Genomic DNA, 19181 nt, shown 5'->3' with positions numbered 1-19181 from the left:
CTTAGATGTGTTTTGCAGAAGAGCCAACAGGATTTTCTTAGCGATTATTAGATTTGAATGTGTGTTTGAGATGGCTGTTAGACATTCAGGGGAGGAGCTGAGTACCTGGATGGAAATAGAAATCTGGAGTTCAGGAAAGCGTAGGGCTGGGGATAAAACTTTGGAAGACATCAGTATTTAATGGTATTTCAAGTCATAACAAAGATCTGTGACACCCCAAATAACACAACTGTTCAGACTGCCTGTCATTCACACAGAATAGAAAAATGAAAAACAGTTTTTGGTATCAGAAAACCTGGATTCAGACCCACCTCTGAGATTTACCTATTGCTCTATGACCTTGGGCCAAGGTATTAAAACTGTTTTGAATCTCAGTTTCTCCATCTATGAAATTGGAGTCAAAATTAATACATTAATAATAATAAAATGTATGCGAAGTACCTGGCATCATGACTAACACCTAGTAGGTACTTGATAAATGGTTGCTATGATAGCTGTTTTTGGTTGTAGTAAGTACAGTTCTAGCAGCAACTACTGTAAGATTAGTAAAGGAAAACTCTCATACTGTTAAGGAATTCCACAAAGAATTCTGTATAAATCACTGTTTTCTCCTGGCTTCACTTTCCCAAGAAAATGTTTTTATGCCACCAGAGTTTGATGCTTTAAGTGACTAAAACATAATGTGATTGTGTGACCTTCTCATTTTGCAGATGATTTATTTAAGTCCCAGAAGTGTTTACTCCCTTTCTAAGGCTACATTTTGTATCAGTGGCAGAGCTAAAACTTCAGACCAGGTCTTCTCATTCTCAGCCTAGTGCTCTTTGCATTTTCCGCCAGAGAGAAGAAAACTCTCAGGTATAATGTACTAGGTGCATTGCCAATATCGCTGTCTATATGAATTCCAAAGGTTATTTTCAGTGGCTTCAACTTACTAATTCACTAAATAAGAAGTAGCCTTTTTAGCTCATTCCAAAATTATACAGTATCCACATAGAAATAATAATAAAAAAAAAGTTAGTTTTTCCTGCAAAGAACTATATAGGCCTGTAGGAGAGGAGGGGATACGATTTCCAATTCCCCTGCTTTTAATTTTTTTAAAAATATTTTATTTATTTATTTGAGAGAGATCATGAGAGGGGAGAAGGTCAGAGGGAGAATCAGACTCCATGGAGCTGGGAGCCCTGTGCAGGACTCCATGCTGGGACTCTGGGATCATGACCTGAGCTGAAGGCAGTTGCTTAACCTACTGAGCCACTCAGGCGCCCTCCCCTGCTTTTAATGCTCAAAAGTTATCATGCATTGGGGCACCTGGGTGGCTCAGTGGATTAAAGCCTCTGCCTTTGGTCATGATCAGGTCATGATTTCAGGGTCCTGGGATCGAGCCACGCATCAGACTCTCTGCTTAGCGGGAAACCTGCTTCCCCCTCTCTCTCTGCCTGCCTCTGCCTACTTGTGATCTGTCTCTGCCAAAGAAATAAATTAAATCTTTTTTAAAAATTGTTTAAAAAATGTTATCATGTATTATCACATAGTTAGGAAAGATGGTTAATCATAGAATGAAACAACTCAAGAGTTGAAAGTATATTTGTGACATTTAGTTAATATTTCTGCTAACTTGGAAATATGCACTGATAGGTAGAAAGAGGCCTGACCTACTCTGCTTTGAATTTTCTATTTTTATGTTAAGAAAACAAAACAAAACTCTAACATTAAACTGTTTTCTCCCCTAGTTTAGAGTTAAAAATTCCCCTGCAACATCTCTGGATATTATATAACATTACAAAGTCCCTGAACAGACTCACAAACAATGACCTCCCCTTCTTTAAAGATTTTATTTATTTATTTGACAGAGAGAAATCACAAGTAGATGGAGAGGCAGGCAGAGAGAGAGAGAGGGAAGCAGGCTCCCCGCCGAGCAGAGAGCCCGATGCGGGACTTGATCCCAGGACCCTGAGATCATGACCTGAGCAGAAGGCAGCGGCTTAACCCACTGAGCCACCCAGGCGCCCTGACCTCCCCTTCTTTAAGAATAATAAAGAAATGCCCTACATTTTATATTCAATAAGCATGTGATTAATAGTAATAAAAATTACTGTATTCTCTAAGGAAAGCATTAGTACTGTATTTACATAAGAAAATTAAACATCCAAGAATTAAGCAACTTGCTCAAACCCCTGTGGTTGGTAAAGGATACATCTGGTCTGTCCTTCAGTGCAATAAAGCTCATGTTGCTCCATCCTATCTTCACAGAGCTAGGGATAGGCATGCCAGTATTTTAAATATTCAGATTTCATGTCCAAGGGTACATGAACCATATGTAGTATAAACTTGAAGTTTCTTTTCATCATATACACACAGAAAATACTTTATATTTGCCAACCAGCAGTATCAGTCAAAGGTTAACACATTTTACCTGGTAGAAACAAATTAATAGATTAAAGGATCATTTTTCCCCTGAAATTTTTTAAGGTTAGTCTGCCTCTATTATATTTTATATATGAAGGCTCTTAAGGAAATATTGTTCTGGGATACATTATTCTTTTGAAAAATATACTTTGTTGATGTTTTTGGCCCATATATTCAGAAAATAATGTAGGATTTACACATTTTTTTACTGGTTCTTCCCCCTTGAAATCTGCCTTGATGTGGAGTTTCTATACTTTTTCAACGTGTGTTATCATCAAAACAAAATCCATACCTACATTTTTAAAAATATTTGTATATTTATCATGATTATCTGAAACCCTATAAAAAGTTACTCCCTAAATTCCAGAAATTTTAGAAGTATGTTACTGATAAAATTAATCCACAGTGATCTCTAGAAGTTGATGAATTCTAATACATACCCTATTTAGAGATATCTATTAAATCAAAAGCAGAAAACCTACATCTAGTTATCTTTTTTGTTTTAAAAGCAAAGTAATTTTATTTGCTTTCCTTTCCTGAGTGCCTGTCAGGATCTTTAACTTAAGTGTATTTTTTTAAAGATTTTATTTATTTATTTGACAGAGATCACAAGTTGGCAGAGAGGCAGGCAGAAAGAGAGGGTGGGGGGGAAGCAGGCTCCCCGCTGAGCAGAGACCCCAATGTGGGGCTTCATCCCAGGACCCTGGGATCATGACCTGAGCCAAAGGCAGGGGCTTAACTCACTGAGGCACCAAGGCGCCCTTAAGTGTATTTTTTAAATTATTAAAAGGATAGTCATGCAATGTGGAAAACTCCTGTATGAGCATAATTGACTTATTAATTGTGACTTATGGGACAATAACCATTCTTTCTGTTGTTTAATAATATTGAAATTTTTATTTTACTTCATCATATATAATTACATTCTACCATTATAAAGAGTAAATACCTCTTAAGGGTCATAAAAACATGACTCAGATCATCATGTGACATAAATCCCATGAGGCTATTAATTTCCACCTATGTTTGCCTTCTTACTCTCTTTCAAAGAACAAAGTATAGAAACTTGTGTACTCAGTATACATGAAGACAAATTTCACGCTGCATTTTTATACCATATCATATCAACACCTCATCAGAAATCATTAAAAAGGAAAAATGTTATTCTATTTAGTAACAAATGGGTTGCAAAATTTATTTCATTCAGTCGTTGACTGACTGTGCAAAATGGCCAGGATTTAGCGATGAACACTACAGACATGCTATCTATCCCCATGAAGTTGACAGTCTAGTAGAAGAAAACATCAGCACTAAAATTAGTCATTGGAAGAATAATATAAGATGCTATGGGGTTATAGAACTGGTAGACCTAAACAGGTGAGGTATTACGGCGAGTCACTTTCTACCGGAAATCTTTTTCAAAATAAGTACTATTAGTTGGCTACAGTGTGGTATGGAGCATTTCCAGGGAGAAGAGGTGGCATTTGCAAATACCCTTATCTGAGAAAGAGAATTTTTCATTAGATGATCTAAAACAATTATGGTATCATGGGAGAGTGCAATTAAGAGTGAGCAATACAGAAAAAAAAGTAAAGTGTGCAAAACTAGAGGAGTAGACAAGGTTCAGACATTCTGGAATCTAGACTGTGTTAAGACATTTGATCATCATCTTAAGAATCATGGAAAATTATTGAAATCATCTGAATTACACTTATACAAGTCATTTTAGTACAGTATGCAGAATGTATTGTAAAGAACTTAGCATGGATTCGGAAAGACCAGTTTGGAGGAAACTGCAATAATCTAAGTTATACTTGGTGGCAGGGACTATGTAGTGATGTGGGGATGCAAAAGTACACTGAATTCAGTGACAGCAAGTAGAATTGACAGTATTTGGTGCTAAATTGGGTTTAGAGGTTTAGGGAGAGAGAAAAATCCAGGATTGTTTCTAGGTTCCTGGCTAGATCCTGGGACATTGTATAAGATACAGAGATGTCAAAGGAGCAGTGTGGGGGCAGTGTGAAGAGAAGGAACTGGGGAGATGGGAAGGGCGGGATGAAAAGATTTTACTTCAGTTTTAGAACTCAGTCTTGGGGCGCCTGGGTGGCTCAGTCATTAAGCGGCTGGCTGCCTTTGGCTCAGGTTATGATCCCAGGGTCCTGGGATCGAGCCCCACATCAGGCTCCCTGCTCAGTGGGAAACCTGCTTCTCCCTCTCCCACTCCTCCTGCTTGTGTTCCCTCTCTTGCTGTCTCTCTCTCTATCTGTTAAATAAGTAAATAAAATCTTTTAAAAAAAGAACTCAGAATCTTTTAAATGATTTTGAAGTATCAGTGAGACACATAGTACAGATGCCATTTGAACATTTGACTGTGTAGAGTTCAGAAGAGGCGTCTGACCTAGAGAGAAGTAGTTGAGATGGTGGGTACATAAATGACGTTTGAACCTATGTTTGTTGATGAACTCTACTAGGATGAATATAGCAAGAGAGGGGAGAAATGGCTGAGATAACCTATCTATCTATCTCCTTTTCAAAAGGCAATTGCAACATTTCCAAGGATGCAAAAAATTGTTGCCCATAAGGCATGAGGAAACCAGAGAATTGGGATTTCAATAAAGGGAAGAGAAGAAAACTTAATGAAAGAGGGAAGAATTTTCCTTGCAGAATTCTGCTGAGAGAGCAAGTCAAGTATGAAAAAAATTGCCCTTTCGTTTAGTGACAAAACATGAAGTGTATGCATCTTTAGGAAAAAAAGCTAGTAAGCTGAAGATGTGCTGGATACATGAGAAAGAAAAAAAGATAAATGGCTCTTTCAAGAAGTTTGGCTGTGAAATGGAGAAAAGTTAGGACTGTAAATACTTTAAGAGAATTCGGGATTACAAGAAAGTGTGTCCTCCCCCAAGACAAGAGAGGCTTAAGCAAGTTTATATTGAAGATCCCACTAGGGTAGGAGATAATAAAGATAAAAGAAAAAAGAGAGAAGAGATTTCTGAAGTATTTTGGAAAGAAGGTGTCCAGAATGTGAAGTGGGGAGCATTGAAAACTTTCCCCATTGAGACAGGAAGGAAGAAAGGATAGGTCCAGAAGGCTCCAGATAAGTTTATCAGCTTGGGAGTTGGAAATAGAGATCCAATACTGTTTTCTGAGTGAAGTAGGTAATAGGACATCAGCTTCAGGTGGGGAGGGAAAGAGGAAGAGAGTTGGAGGTCAGAGGAGACTGGAGAATGGGATTGCCTTTGCAGAGGGTCAGAGATGGTGTTAAGGACTACAGGTCTGTGTAGAGGACTGGCCAGGTTCAGAACCATGAATTTAGAATGGTGCCAATCTGTTGAAAGGTGTTGTTTTCTCCCGTAGGGCCTAGCAAACTAGCAGACATGGAAGATCTATTTTTATATACTAATAGCAAACCATTTTACATTTTATCTTTTTGTTTATTTCTAGCAATTAAGGAAAAGTAGGTGCTTCTTCTTTGAAATGCTGTTTTTCTAAAGTGTTCTCTAGGTTCTAGTGCCCTCACATGGCTGATCTATGTCATTCACTTAGGAATATTTTTAATGTGGATGCATTAAACAAGCTGAGAATTAAGCATGTACCTTATATCAATAACAAATATGCTATTTGTTAGCAAAAATGAAAAGTGAATTGTGACTTTGACTAACAGCAGTTGTAGGTGCAAAGAAACTTCATTATAGATTAATGCAACACTGGCTATTCAGTGTCCTAGTTGACGGTACTTAAAATCATATTACTATTTTGTTTTGTGTAAGTAATGTGAAAACTTATAACAAAAATTAAGAGTAAGAAGGGCTATGAACAGCGCCTACTCAAATTCTGGGATTTTTATCATTGTGTCTAAGTTTACATTGCTAAAGATTGTCATCTTACATAATTGCAACTGAATCTTTCTTGTGCTTTTTCTTAACTATGAAAGTCACTTTAATTATCTGACTACCCAATATTTTCTCAGTTTTTGTTGTTTTTTCAGTATAAAGGAAAGTGAAGGGTATTGGCTGTGTCTACAAAGCCAAAGTAAGAAACAGTGACACAACCAGATGTTTGTTATAAGGAATGTTCTCTATGATTCAGGAAGGCAATTTATTGAGCATCTTTTCTTTACCAGGCACATGAAGTGGAGGAGTTTTTGTTTATTTTAACTAATTTGATCCTCACAGCAATCTTGTGAAATGGTTATTTTTTCTCACTTTTAAATTGAACCAAGTTTTAGGTACATTAGTAAATAATTTCACCACAGTTATAAACCCAAGAAATGCCATCACTAATAACAGCCATCTTTTCATACTATTCAAAATTTTATGAACAATTACTGTATATTATACACTCCATACAAAAAGGATCATATTAAAATCACTTTGCCAGAGTGATCCTTAGAATGGAATTATAATGCATTTAAGTAATCACTTAAATTCTTTTGTAGAGTTTTTGTCATAGTTTACAGACATGCTGAACTTGCAGTTCAGTTGTTGAGGTAAATCTGTCATTTAAAAAACTTAAATTGATAAATTATTTACCAGTGAGCCTCTCTCTTTATATTTAATTATTAAGAAATACCTAAATGGCCTCAGAATATTTGAAGGCTTGGCCTGACATGGCCTAAATGTGTGGCTGTTGAATTACAGAAATGGAAAAGATGGACTCAAGAATAAAATAATAAGGGCATAAAAATTCTAAGCTTCATGGTGTAAAAGGCATGGTGGGGCATAAAAGTGAGATTTTTCCACTGTGTTTTGTCTTCCTTGACAATACTCTTCTACTTTATTCAATGTGCTCATTATGTGCACTATTCTCACCAACTGTGTATTTATGACCATGAGTAACCCTCCAGACTGGACAAAGAATGTGGAGTAAGTAGAAAATGAAAAATGTTTTTCAATATTGTCATCCCTTTCATTTCAAATTTACTATCTTGAGACCCTGTCACTTTCTTTAGCAAATCATACTAGCTGCTCTAAACCAGACAAGTTTAAACAGTGATTCAGGATTATTTCAACCACTAATTTCCCATAGGACAAAGCTTGCAGTGGCTCACTCATTAGCTGAAATTACTGCACCTGTTTGCCAATGTTTGTAGCCCTTTATCTTCCTTGCGAGTCTCTTATACATTTGAATATTATCAGTAATTACTAATATCCAGTGATAAAAGTTATACCTAATTTGTATGCTCCTTTTCTCATGGTTATAACCTTTCTTTTCTTTTTTTCTTTTAATATTCACTTATATATTTTAGAGAGCGGAAGTGGGAGAGGGGCAGAGGGAGAGAGAATCCTTAAGCTTACTCCCCAATGAGCCTGACAAGGGGATTGATCTTATAGCCCTGAGATCATGACCTGAGCTGAAATCAAGAGGTTACTAGTTGAGCCACCCAAGCGCCCTGGCTATCATCTTTCTGTGTTATTATTATATATTTCATGGCTCTTAATGATACATATTTTATTAAACACAATGCTACAGTAATTTGGAGGTTAATACCTATTTATTTAAATCAGGCTGAAAGCCAGTGTATGTCAGGTAATATCATCATATAGAATCATATTATTTGGGCCTTCAAATTAGTTAATGTACCAAATACAATACTTACTTACTTAGAGTCAATGAGAATGTCTTTCAGAATGTAATATTTCTTCTGCCTTAAACTCTTCCTAAGCTTACATCATAGGGAGACTAGTATAGACCCACATGGAAGAGTCTAATTTTTGTTTGTTAAGTTTCCTTTAAGACAGGTACATGTCAATTACTTACTAGTTCTTTAATGTGGACTTGGCTATTTCCTCTCAGGTACACCTTTACAGGAATTTATACTTTTGAATCACTTATAAAAATACTCGCAAGGGGCTTTTGTTTAGAAGATTTCACATTTCTGCGGGATCCATGGAATTGGTTGGATTTCACAGTCATTACTTTTGCGTAAGTATCTTCATACATTTTCCATCCTGGAATAATAAGTCACTGGTGGGAGCCTATGCTGTATTTCTCCTCAGTGGCCTCCCTTGACAGATCAAGCATTTTTCTTAGTTATCATGTGAACGTAGAATGTTTTTCTTCTAATCAAATGATGCACTTTGGAGAGATTAAGGATCTAGTAGTAAATTGTCTAATTTGGATTCAATTAGCACTGTAAAGTAGTAAAATAAAGTTTCCCAAGTAACATAGACTAAGATTGAAGACAATGCCATTTTCCTCTTAATTGGGAAATCTGATGGCAACGCTCATTGAACTTGAAAAGGTCTTGATGAAAGACCAACATAGACTTAGATTTCCCTAAATTCTGAATAACTCTGATTTAATTCTACAGGTATGTAACAGAATTTGTAAACCTAGGCAATGTTTCAGCTCTTCGAACTTTCAGAGTCTTGAGAGCTTTGAAAACTATTTCTGTAATTCCAGGTAAGAAGAAACTGGTATAAGGTGGTAGGCCCCTTATATCTCCAACTGTTTCTTGTGTTTTGTTATTGTGTTGTGTGTGAACTCCCTATTACAGATATGTGACAGAGTTTGTGGACCTGGGCAATGTCTCAGCGTTGAGAACATTCAGAGTTCTCCGAGCACTGAAAACAATTTCAGTCATTCCAGGTGAGAGCTAGGTTAAACACCGAGGCTGACTTTACTGCATTGGTGTTACAATCACAGCTTTTGTGCATAAGCCTTTTGCTTGTCACACTTTGCAAAGAAATATGTAAAAAAGCAAGAATCAAGACATCATATTTTGGATGGGTTTGATTCTTTGCTTTTACTTCTTGCTTTCTTTGAAACTGTTCTAAATCAGCCTTTGAGTTTAACAGGTCTTTGCATGAGGCATTTGCAGTAACAGGCTACATGGTTTGCATCCTGTAACATCAAGCTTTCCGCATAGAAGCTAAAGAATGAGGCGTTCAGACTGATGCAAATTTGGCCGTTTAGGTCGAAAACTGGTGATGTTCTTATCTGCAGATAAATGAAAGAGCAAGAGAGAGCATGAGTGCTGCATGGGGCTCAGTTTTCAGATGTCTTCCTTTTTTAACCCATACTCAAGCTTGCAGAAATCACAAATATATAACTTCATAGTCCATTGACTTTAAGATTTCTTACTACTCTATTCATACAGATTTTTCTAAAATCAATAAGAGGTTAAGGAGTAAGACATCTGCAAATAAAAGCAAAATATTTACACAAGGTTGATGTTTAAGCATGAATAACAATCATTTCTTTTGCTCTAAGGGGTATTTGGAAATACACTTTTGGTTCATTGCCATTCACAGTTTTTCTAACGAACGTTCAAGTTCTGCTTTCATTCATTTTCACCAGCTACAGGCTTTTCATGAAAATGTTATTCAGTCACAAACATTAAACTAATATTTTTGGCATTCTGCATGACATCTTTATTTTCCAGGACAAGCTCATGATGTTTTTGTTGATAACATAGCTGTTGAATAGTATATCGACATCCCTCCCTCTGATTTCATTCATAGGCCTGAAGACCATTGTGGGGGCCCTGATCCAGTCGGTGAAGAAGCTCTCTGATGTAATGATTCTGACTGTGTTCTGTCTGAGCGTGTTTGCACTAATAGGACTACAGCTGTTTATGGGCAACCTGCGGAATAAATGTTTGCAATGGCCCCCAGATAATTCTTCCTTTGAAATAAACATCACTTCCTTCTTTAATAACTCATTGGATGGGAACGGTACCACTTTCAATAGGACAGTGAGCATGTTTAACTGGGATGACTATATTGAGGATAAAAGTAAGATATACTCTTTTAACCATTAAGTTGCTTAGTCCTTTAGTTAAAGAAATACATATAGTGGAAATTGTCTCAATTTTAATGTAAACTAAATGACTTAACCAATTTAAGATAACACGTGATACAGAAGTCAAATGATATTTATGATATGATAATGATATTTTACTCCCTTTTCCTTACCTATCAATCAGTATAATAAAAGTTATCATTTAAAGATGTGTTATCTTTTCCTAAACCAGTGTTGAAAGCAATACCATTTTATTTGGTATTTGATAAGCATTGATCAAGAAGGAGTTTTCAGTCATGTAGTAAATAAATCTGTAGTTTGAACTATTCAGTGTATTATGCTGAAGCGCATTTTTAAGAAGACTGGGAAAATAAGTTGGCCTTGTTTGGTTGACTCATGATAAGTATTGAGTGCATATGATATATCTGGAAATAGAGAAATCACTCACCAATATGGAAATCTATGTTTGTGTATCATCAGGAAGTTAAGCAACCACAGTCCAGCCATTCACTTATTGGTGATTAGAAAGTGTAAACTCAAACCCAACCTTTGTTATTGTAATTTATCCCTTTGGTGTCAGTCATTGTTTTAGAGTTGTTTATTAGTTAGTTTGATTTTATTTAGGAATGGACATCAGTATAAATGTATGATGCCATATACTTCAGTATAATTTCTTAACACTGAAGCCAGCCTCACTATCATTTGGATGTCCAAGTGTTTCCGTCTCCGTGCTTTAGCTAACCAACTCCCATTGGTCTTTTGATTATCAGTATTCTACTGGAATACTTACTCTAAGGTATCCTTCATGGCTTTTGGAACCATATGAAATTTCATCCCTTCTCAAATTATGTAATGTTTTAAGAGTTAATATTCCTATGAAGATTTCTATGACAGGCATTAAGATTCATTGAATAAATAGTTTTTTAAAAAATTTGTTATTTATGGGGTTTCCTACTTATTAATATTATAATAACAGCACAGTGACAATATTTCCACATAAATCTTTTCTCCATTTCTGATTATTTCCTTCAGATAAATTTCTATTAATAGAATTTGGGGGGGGGTGTCAATGGGTTTAACCAGATTAGGGCTATGAAGATAAGAGTATCAGATTGCTCTCAAGAAAGATCATATACCACTATATACTCCCTACAGAACTGGTCATCTTACTGAACTCTCCTTAATATTGACTATTATTGTATTTTAAAATCTTTTGGTAGAAAGAAAAATGAACTGTTCCTTAATTATTATTGCAGTAGAATTTTTAAACCCATGTTTATTAGTATCATTAACAAGTTACATATTTCATATAATGTGAATTATCTGTTGATTTTTTTACCCATTATTTCACCAAGTGATAGTAAATTTTGGAGAATTCATATGAATTCTTTAATTTATCAAGCATGTTAACATTTTGTCCTTTTCTGGCAAATATATTTAACTTGTTTTTCATCTTACTGCTTTTTTTTAATGCTTAACTGATTTTCATATTTAGGCAATATAGTCATCAAAATTATTTTTATTTTTCTCTATTTAAGTTTAGAAAATGCTTCTTAATTCAGAGATCATAAAGATATTCCCTTAGATATTGTACATATAAAGGAACCACCTATATATCCTATATAAAAACACTTATACATTCTTTGTATTATATTAATAGACTTGTGTTTAAATTTTCACTCTTTAAAAATCTAGAAATATTTTTTGGCATATATTGTGATGTAAGGATCTAAAACTTTTTGCAAAACTCCAGCCCAGATTTCCCTGCATAATATATTAGGGAATTCCTTCAATATAGTCTTTAAGCAGTCTTAAAAACCATTACAATAATTTTTCGTGTGGTATATGTATGTGTTTTAATGTGTTTAATGTGTGTTTTTGTATGTGAATATGTATGTTTATGAATGTGTATGTGTATGTTTTTTGAGATCATCTTTGCAACTTATTGAAGTTATATATAAGATTTCCTAAGAATAGAAATTAGATATACTTAGAAAATTATATATCTTCAAAGAAATAAGTTTATCCTGTTCCTTTGAAAGACAATAATCAAGCCAAAATCCCAAACAATACTTATTTAGAGCATTATAAAAGAGAAAGACTTAACCCCACGTTTCACAGGAAATTAGGTAAGATTGGTAGGGAAAAAAGTCTGAATCTATTTTGAGTCCATGCAAAAAAGTACTTATAAAGTAAAATTTTACTTGCATGGAAGCAATTTGAAGCAACAAGCCTTCCCTTTCTCTCACTTTTTGTGCCAAACAGCCTTAATTTGGCAATTCTTTTTTTGAAGTATCCCAAGCCATTTGAGTTTATATTTGCAATAAATGCTGATAAGAGAATGCTATAATAGCTATTCTTTCCCCAAAATATTCTTTTTAAAACAGATTTTCTAAGCACTTGTTTAAATAAAAATTTTATATTTTGATATTTTTTTAGTATTCGGTTATTAACATATTTTCATTTAGCCATATGCATATTTATTATTTTATCCATTTCATTATGGTTGAAAAAATTATGAGGTTTATTACTTGAACACAACGGCTGAAGTGTTTTGAGCACTTTTTTAATGATTCTTTCTATTCCTCACTCTTTAAATAGGTCACTTTTATTTTTTGGAGGGGCAAAATGATGCTCTGCTTTGTGGCAACAGCTCAGATGCAGGGTAAGTGATGTTTCGTATTGAGTTTCAGGCCACACTGCTCCATTGGCCCCCAAAACTTGCCACATCCCACCCATCCAACCCTCCCTCACTCCTCATTCAGAGCCCTCCATAAATTCCACTTCACGCTGATTCTCAAAATAGCTGAAATAAGTGTGGATTCTCACCTCCTTCACACACTCATATGTGGCAATTGTTTTTCCGTATTAGGTCACAGCTAATCTTCCAAATTAGTTCAATGGAAAATAGAAAAGCAGTACATATGTATTAGAAGATTAGGTTAATGGAATTCATAAGCATGTACTTTTGTAAGTGTGATATTTTATATATGCTAATGTGGTCTCCATGGCTTCAAATGTAAGATCTCTGAAGATAATGTCAGTATCTGAGTCATGGTGAGTGTATGTCGAGCATATTTTAGCAAAGTGCTTAAGAGCACAGGCTGCAAAGTTTGCATGGACTCTACAAAATAACACTCCCTCCCCTTGCCTTAGTTTCCTCCAGTGACAAATGGGTATAATAATAGAGTTGCTGTGAGGATTAAATGGATTAGCAGATATGTAGCTATAACAGCACTCAATAATGCTTTTGATTATTATGATTGACATGTGAACTTTGTTATGAAGAAGTATTGGCACTAGAAGCTAAAGCCTAGGAAAATTCAGAGAAATAATTACCTTTCCCTGTTTGACAAGAATTTAGAACCATAGAAGAAGGTTAGTGTTCTTCAGTGGAAGATGGTGTTGTGGACATTAATAACTAATCCCTGTAACAGAATTTCCAGTGGTAACAGACTTTCCATTTAGTTCATCTGATAAATATTGTGCTGCCTTTTTCTCCAAATCCCAGTGATTAAGTTGAGCAGGCTAATTTTAATTCCTTGTCTGTACCATACTAAATGCTTTACATAGAATATCTTATTCAACGCTTGTGTATTTGTAAGGCAGGTTCTGTTATTAGCCCTTTCTCACATATGAGATGCCTGAAGATTAGCAAAGTTAGGAAACTTAACTCAAGATCATGCATCCCAGGAGTGTCAGGCACAATATTGGGGCCAGGTTTGACTTGATCATTAAAGTCATAGCTATGAAGTCTTCACTGTGCAGAGACATTCCCTCCTCTCCATGTGCTCCTATCCATCCTTCCATCACCCCTCTTCTCTACTGCCACACACACACTCGGCATCTAGATATCTTCAGGGAAAATCAATTTTTTCCCCTGTTGACTTATTCTTCTATTCATTTTAGAAGTCTCCAAAGATATTAATCATGGTAGGTTACTTTTATATGGAGACATAATAAATATAATGACAATTATGAATCACAGAGAAATCCACAAATAGACCTAATATATTCTGTTATTATGTAAATCAGTCCACATAGTGTTGGGTTAAGTGATGGGTATGGTGAGAGAAATCCGTTTTCCCTACTGTCATATAAAGTAGACATTAGAATCTGTAGAAACAGGGAAGTCACCTAGCAGACTTGCAGTACTGACTTTTTCTTTTAATCTAATTACAGCCAATGTCCAGAAGGATACATCTGTGTTAAGGCTGGTAGAAACCCCAACTATGGCTATACAAGCTTTGACACCTTTAGTTGGGCCTTCTTGTCCTTATTTCGTCTCATGACTCAAGACTTCTGGGAAAACCTTTACCAACTGGTGAGAACAGATAAAAAGATTCTTTTGGAAGCATGAAATACTGAGATCAAGGGAATTGCTGTAAAATACTGTATTACTAGGAGTGTGAGCTTTTAGCATCTATATAAAATTTAATAAAAGATCTCTTGTATTTTTACAGACACTACGTGCTGCTGGGAAAACATATATGATATTTTTTGTACTGGTTATTTTCTTGGGCTCATTCTACCTTATAAATTTAATCCTGGCTGTGGTGGCCATGGCCTATGAGGAACAGAATCAGGCAACTCTTGAGGAAGCCGAACAGAAAGAAGCTGAATTTCAACAGATGCTTGAACAGTTAAAAAAGCAACAAGAAGAAGCTCAGGTATTGTTAGCAAGAGCATAGAGCTCTTGTGTTTGTTGATTCAATGCTCTGACCACACTGAGGTCAGGGCATTTACCACATAAAACCAGCAGTGGATAACAGTAACATTTGAAACATGTCATATGTGTTTGGTGTTAAGAGCATGTTAGATTTTTAGGTTATTATTTTATGTTGATGGTTAACTGTCAATGCTGATGGCATCAAAACATGGAGAGTTAGAATTGCTTTATTGACTTTTTTTTCCCTCCCTTGTGACTCCTCATTTATCAGGCTCACAAAGTATTTAGACCTATATGCCCTCAATTGAAGTATTTTCTTAATGCTCTGAGGAAGAGGAATTTGTTATAGTTGCTTCTTCATTAGTGTCAGTAGAGGTGGGAAAGGTCAGAGAACCAGATTCAAACTGAGATTATTTCCTGGAACCTGGAAGAGTGAGGACCTATTTAATATTTATTTTTTATTTGAAGGGTATTTAATATATTTAATACAAGTTTATGGGTCGCTTAAAGAAAATCCTGGTGTGTAAATGTAGGAAATCACTACATTCTCTGCCTCCTATCCTATAAAAATAATTTAATTTGGATTTGATAAGACTTCAAAATAATACAAGAATTGCTCTAATTTTATTTGCTCGACTTCATGGCATTAACTAATCCAAGTGCCTATTTCTGGCTTCTCTTGGATCTTGACTGCAGTTCCCTTTTAATACTGAGTATCCTAAATATTTAATAAAGGTCAGATAGATAAGATATACTGGGGTAACAGCAACTAGATAGAATATAATAGCTTTCCCCAAACTGCACTTTAATAATTTAGAAATTTATTCAGATGCCATGATCTGGGATTCATATATATATATATATATATATATATATATGTTCTGTAATATATTTTTGATGTATATTTCTTAGTGAAATACCCCCACTTAAGTCATAGACAGAAGTTTATCAAACTAAAATATTTAATTGAATAAAATTCAATAACTTAGGCTGGCACTAAAAATTTATTGTCAAGTAGATGTGTGATGGATCAGGTTAAAATAGGGAACTTTAATTCTTAAATTCTTTCCTTCTTCATACAGTGATTAAGTCATGGAAACTTTGTTATGATATTTGAATGTCTTGCTCATATTGTTGAATAATTAGAGAGCATAGTGAGAAGCCAGAGCTTTAAAGTTTCCGTCAAAGTCACATGTATCATCTTCCATGTGTCTTTTGAATGTAACTCTTTAATTGGTTTAATGACAACGCATCGTTTTCCAAAATATGGACCAGAATGGAGAATTGCTTCTCAAGGTCATATTCATGGTACTGAAGATGATTAACTAGTAAACAGGGAGAGAGTTTTTCAAGGTTTTCCTTGTGCGCTTCTAGGCAGCGGCTGCAGCCGCATCTGCGGAATCAAGAGAGTTCAGCGGTGCCGGCGGGATAGGAGTTTTCTCAGAGAGTTCTTCAGTAGCATCAAAGTTGAGCTCCAAGAGTGAAAAAGAGCTGAAAAACAGAAGGAAGAAAAAGAAGCAGAAAGAGCAGTCTGGAGAAGAAGAGAAGGAAGATGGGGTCCGCAAATCTGAATCCGAAGATAGCATAAGAAAAAAAGGTTTCCGTTTTTCCCTAGAGGGAAGCAGGTTGACATATGAAAAGAGGTTCTCTTCTCCACATCAGGTAAAGATATTCTTAGCTTACATAAATTGCATTTTCACAACAGACCATTTTTTAAAGGTACAAAATTTGGTATTTTTACCAAATTTTAAGAATTTGGAAGAAATAAAACCACCTTCTACATGGATGGCACAGTACATTCAGAACTGTAATGATCATCAATATTGTGTTTATCACCTCAGAGAATTTGTGAGTTTTGCAACTTTTTGAAATCCCAAGAAAGTGTTTTTAGAGCCTAGACCCCACTGAATGGTTTTGAGGTTTTGTGGAAGGCTCAAACATCTCAGGGCAATTTTCCACATGAGAAATTATCAGCAGATGGTTCCCATCCCTTTTTAGCTACACTACTGTGCCGGGTCCCAGTGGCTATGGGTTTTCTGAGTGGCAGGTTCCTAGAAGTGAACGATGTATTCTTCCAGACCATCTGTGTAGTTGTTCCCATTCACATACAAACTTCATTGGAAGAATCTTTCTTCAGACGCTTGTTTCAAAGGAGACTGACGCAAAATTTTTCTAAAAGTGTAGCCAAAATTCTTAGGTGGAAATGCGCTAAGGATTATTTATGACACTAAATAAATAGTGGTGCTTAATTGCAATTGATTATCTCTCTCATGTTTAATGTAGGATTTGTGCTGAAAAGATAGCCTGATTATATGGTATAGTAAATGTTCACTGGATGCCTGTGGCTTACGTACCAACACAAGACTTTGAAATTTAGGATCCTTAAATTTTGCAATTACCAAGAGAATGACCAGAAATACAGTTTCTCGGATGACAGTGTCACTTAGTATGATTCAGTAATCATAACAATAAGAACAACACTGATAGCAATGATAATGGCTAACACTTACATAGTCCTTTGCATCTTCCAGTATAAACTCAGCCTACAGCCCCGAGTGAGTACTATAATTATCATCCCCAGTCTACAGATGTGAGAACAGGAGGGCTGTATTCTTTGTCAAGTGCTTGTTTTATCCTTGGTATTCTTGTTACATTATCATAATTAATGCTAACATTAGAATTGTATTCACTATTTATTAGGCCCAGTGAAGTTGAATAATTGACCAATGCCATAGAGTTATTAAGGCTGAGGTGGTATTCAAATTTGGTGTGACACTGAAACTTTCCACTTCAGCAGCCTGACTAGAAAAAATGTTTTAAAAAACAGATAAAGAAACTTACATTTTGAATTCCCTAAAAATATACATATATTTAGGGTTATACTTACTCTTCATAAACTCTGTGGTATATACAGTCTCACAATCTCATATTAAATATGTGTAAAATTTTCGTAAGTCAATTCAATTCATTCTAAGTCCAAATAACATTATGAGATAGGATAGATTAAAAGATTAGTGGTGTTGGATTTGCATTTAAAATAGAATTTGGTTTTAATTCTACATTTTATACCTATTCTCATTCATGTTGTTGTCATCATCATTTTGATTTAATTAGTGGAGACATTAATCTTAATAAATGTGAGTTTCTTAAAAATCAGATCCCCTTTTTATAGCATTGGTCATGTTGAAAAGGAAGGAAAAGAAGAAGGGAGGGAGGGAGCGGAGAAGGAAGGTGGGTTACTAGAGAGATAAAAAGGCCTAAATTTTTTTTTTCATCTCCTTTAATTTTTTATTTTTTATAAACATATATTTTTATCCCCAGGGGTACAGGTCTGTGAATCACCAGGTTTACACACTTCACAGCACTCACCAAAGCACACACCCTCCCCAATGTCCATAACCCCACCCCCTTCTCCCAACCCCCCTCCCCCCAGCAACCCTCAGTTTGTTTGGTGAGATTAAGATTAAAAGGCCTAAATTTGAAACTGCAGATCACCAGGTGTCTTCAATTTGCTTCAAATTCAAATCCAGTAGAACTAAGTCTAGGTGAAATAACGAAGCCTGAAAAGGTTCAGTTCTGACCTACTTCTTTCTGCAAATATTGCCGACAAATATATCATTCTTCCAGTACCGTCTTCTTTGTAACTCTATTTCCTAGCTAGTTGGGCATGATAAGTGATTACTTCCATATACAGCATGCAACATCTAGCTCAGGTTGATATTTATTTCTTAAGTGGTATCTATATTTTAAAAGAGGGAAAACTTTCCTTGTATCTGATAAATAGATGAATAGCTAAGAAGATGGAGAGGGAGAAAGAAAGAGGATGGGGAGAGATGGAGAGTGGGAGGAAGAGGGGAGAAAGAAAAGAGAGAATCCTGAATTTATATTAATCCCACTTTCCAAGTCCCTGGAAGTCATACAGAAAATATTAAGGAAGCTAGATGTTCTTAAGGTAATGAAAGACCCAGTGATAGGTTTTTTTGAGAGTCTAAGACCCCAAAGTATTAAAGACTATCATTTTGTGGTGACATGATGTAAAGGCAGTTGTGTTGATAACCATTTCTAGTTACACATTGAAAAAATATATATACAATGTAGGCTTCAACTGCAAGATTATAATTTTCTCAGTAAAGTAGGTGGATTGTATGAAATATTTCTTAGACTTCAGTTTGACTTGTTCATGTGGGAGATGGGAGAGAAGGAAGTCAAGAGTACAATCTCTAATCAAATCTCAAGACAATCTGGGTGTTTATTTATTTTATTTTATTTTTAAGATTTATTTTAGAGAGAGAGCATGTGCAAATGGGGAGAGGGGCAGAGGGAGAAGGAGAGAGAGAATCCCAAGGAGACTCTGTGCTGGGTG

The 19181-nt window shown here is 35.4% G+C and overlaps 1 protein-coding gene across 4 annotated transcripts in view; it reads left to right on the top strand.

Moving 5' to 3' along the window:
* The window catches only part of LOC101682837 (sodium channel protein type 2 subunit alpha), a 137984-nt gene that overhangs the window by 60208 nt on the left and 58595 nt on the right, over positions 1 to 19181 (top strand). For 3 of the 4 annotated variants that reach the window (XM_004743983.3, XM_013052020.2, XM_013052019.2), the window contains 8 exons: positions 7179 to 7268; positions 8200 to 8328; positions 8903 to 8994; positions 9870 to 10142; positions 12751 to 12814; positions 14332 to 14473; positions 14613 to 14819; positions 16193 to 16480. In XM_004743983.3, coding sequence (XP_004744040.1) covers positions 7179 to 7268; positions 8200 to 8328; positions 8903 to 8994; positions 9870 to 10142; positions 12751 to 12814; positions 14332 to 14473; positions 14613 to 14819; positions 16193 to 16480 — 1285 coding nt within the window. Of the gene's footprint in view, positions 1 to 7178; positions 7269 to 8199; positions 8329 to 8716; positions 8809 to 8902; positions 8995 to 9869; positions 10143 to 12750; positions 12815 to 14331; positions 14474 to 14612; positions 14820 to 16192; positions 16481 to 19181 lie in introns of all 4 variants that reach the window. The other variant, XM_045066746.1, reaches the window with a different exon arrangement.

Source organism: Mustela putorius, unplaced genomic scaffold (genome assembly GCF_011764305.1).
Source record: "Mustela putorius furo isolate JIRA1106 unplaced genomic scaffold, ASM1176430v1.1 tig00003869_pilon_pilon_pilon, whole genome shotgun sequence".
NCBI classification, from domain to species: Eukaryota; Metazoa; Chordata; class Mammalia; order Carnivora; family Mustelidae; genus Mustela; species Mustela putorius.
Note: the sequence above shows the minus strand (reverse complement) of the source record. Positions and strands in the feature narration are given on the sequence as shown.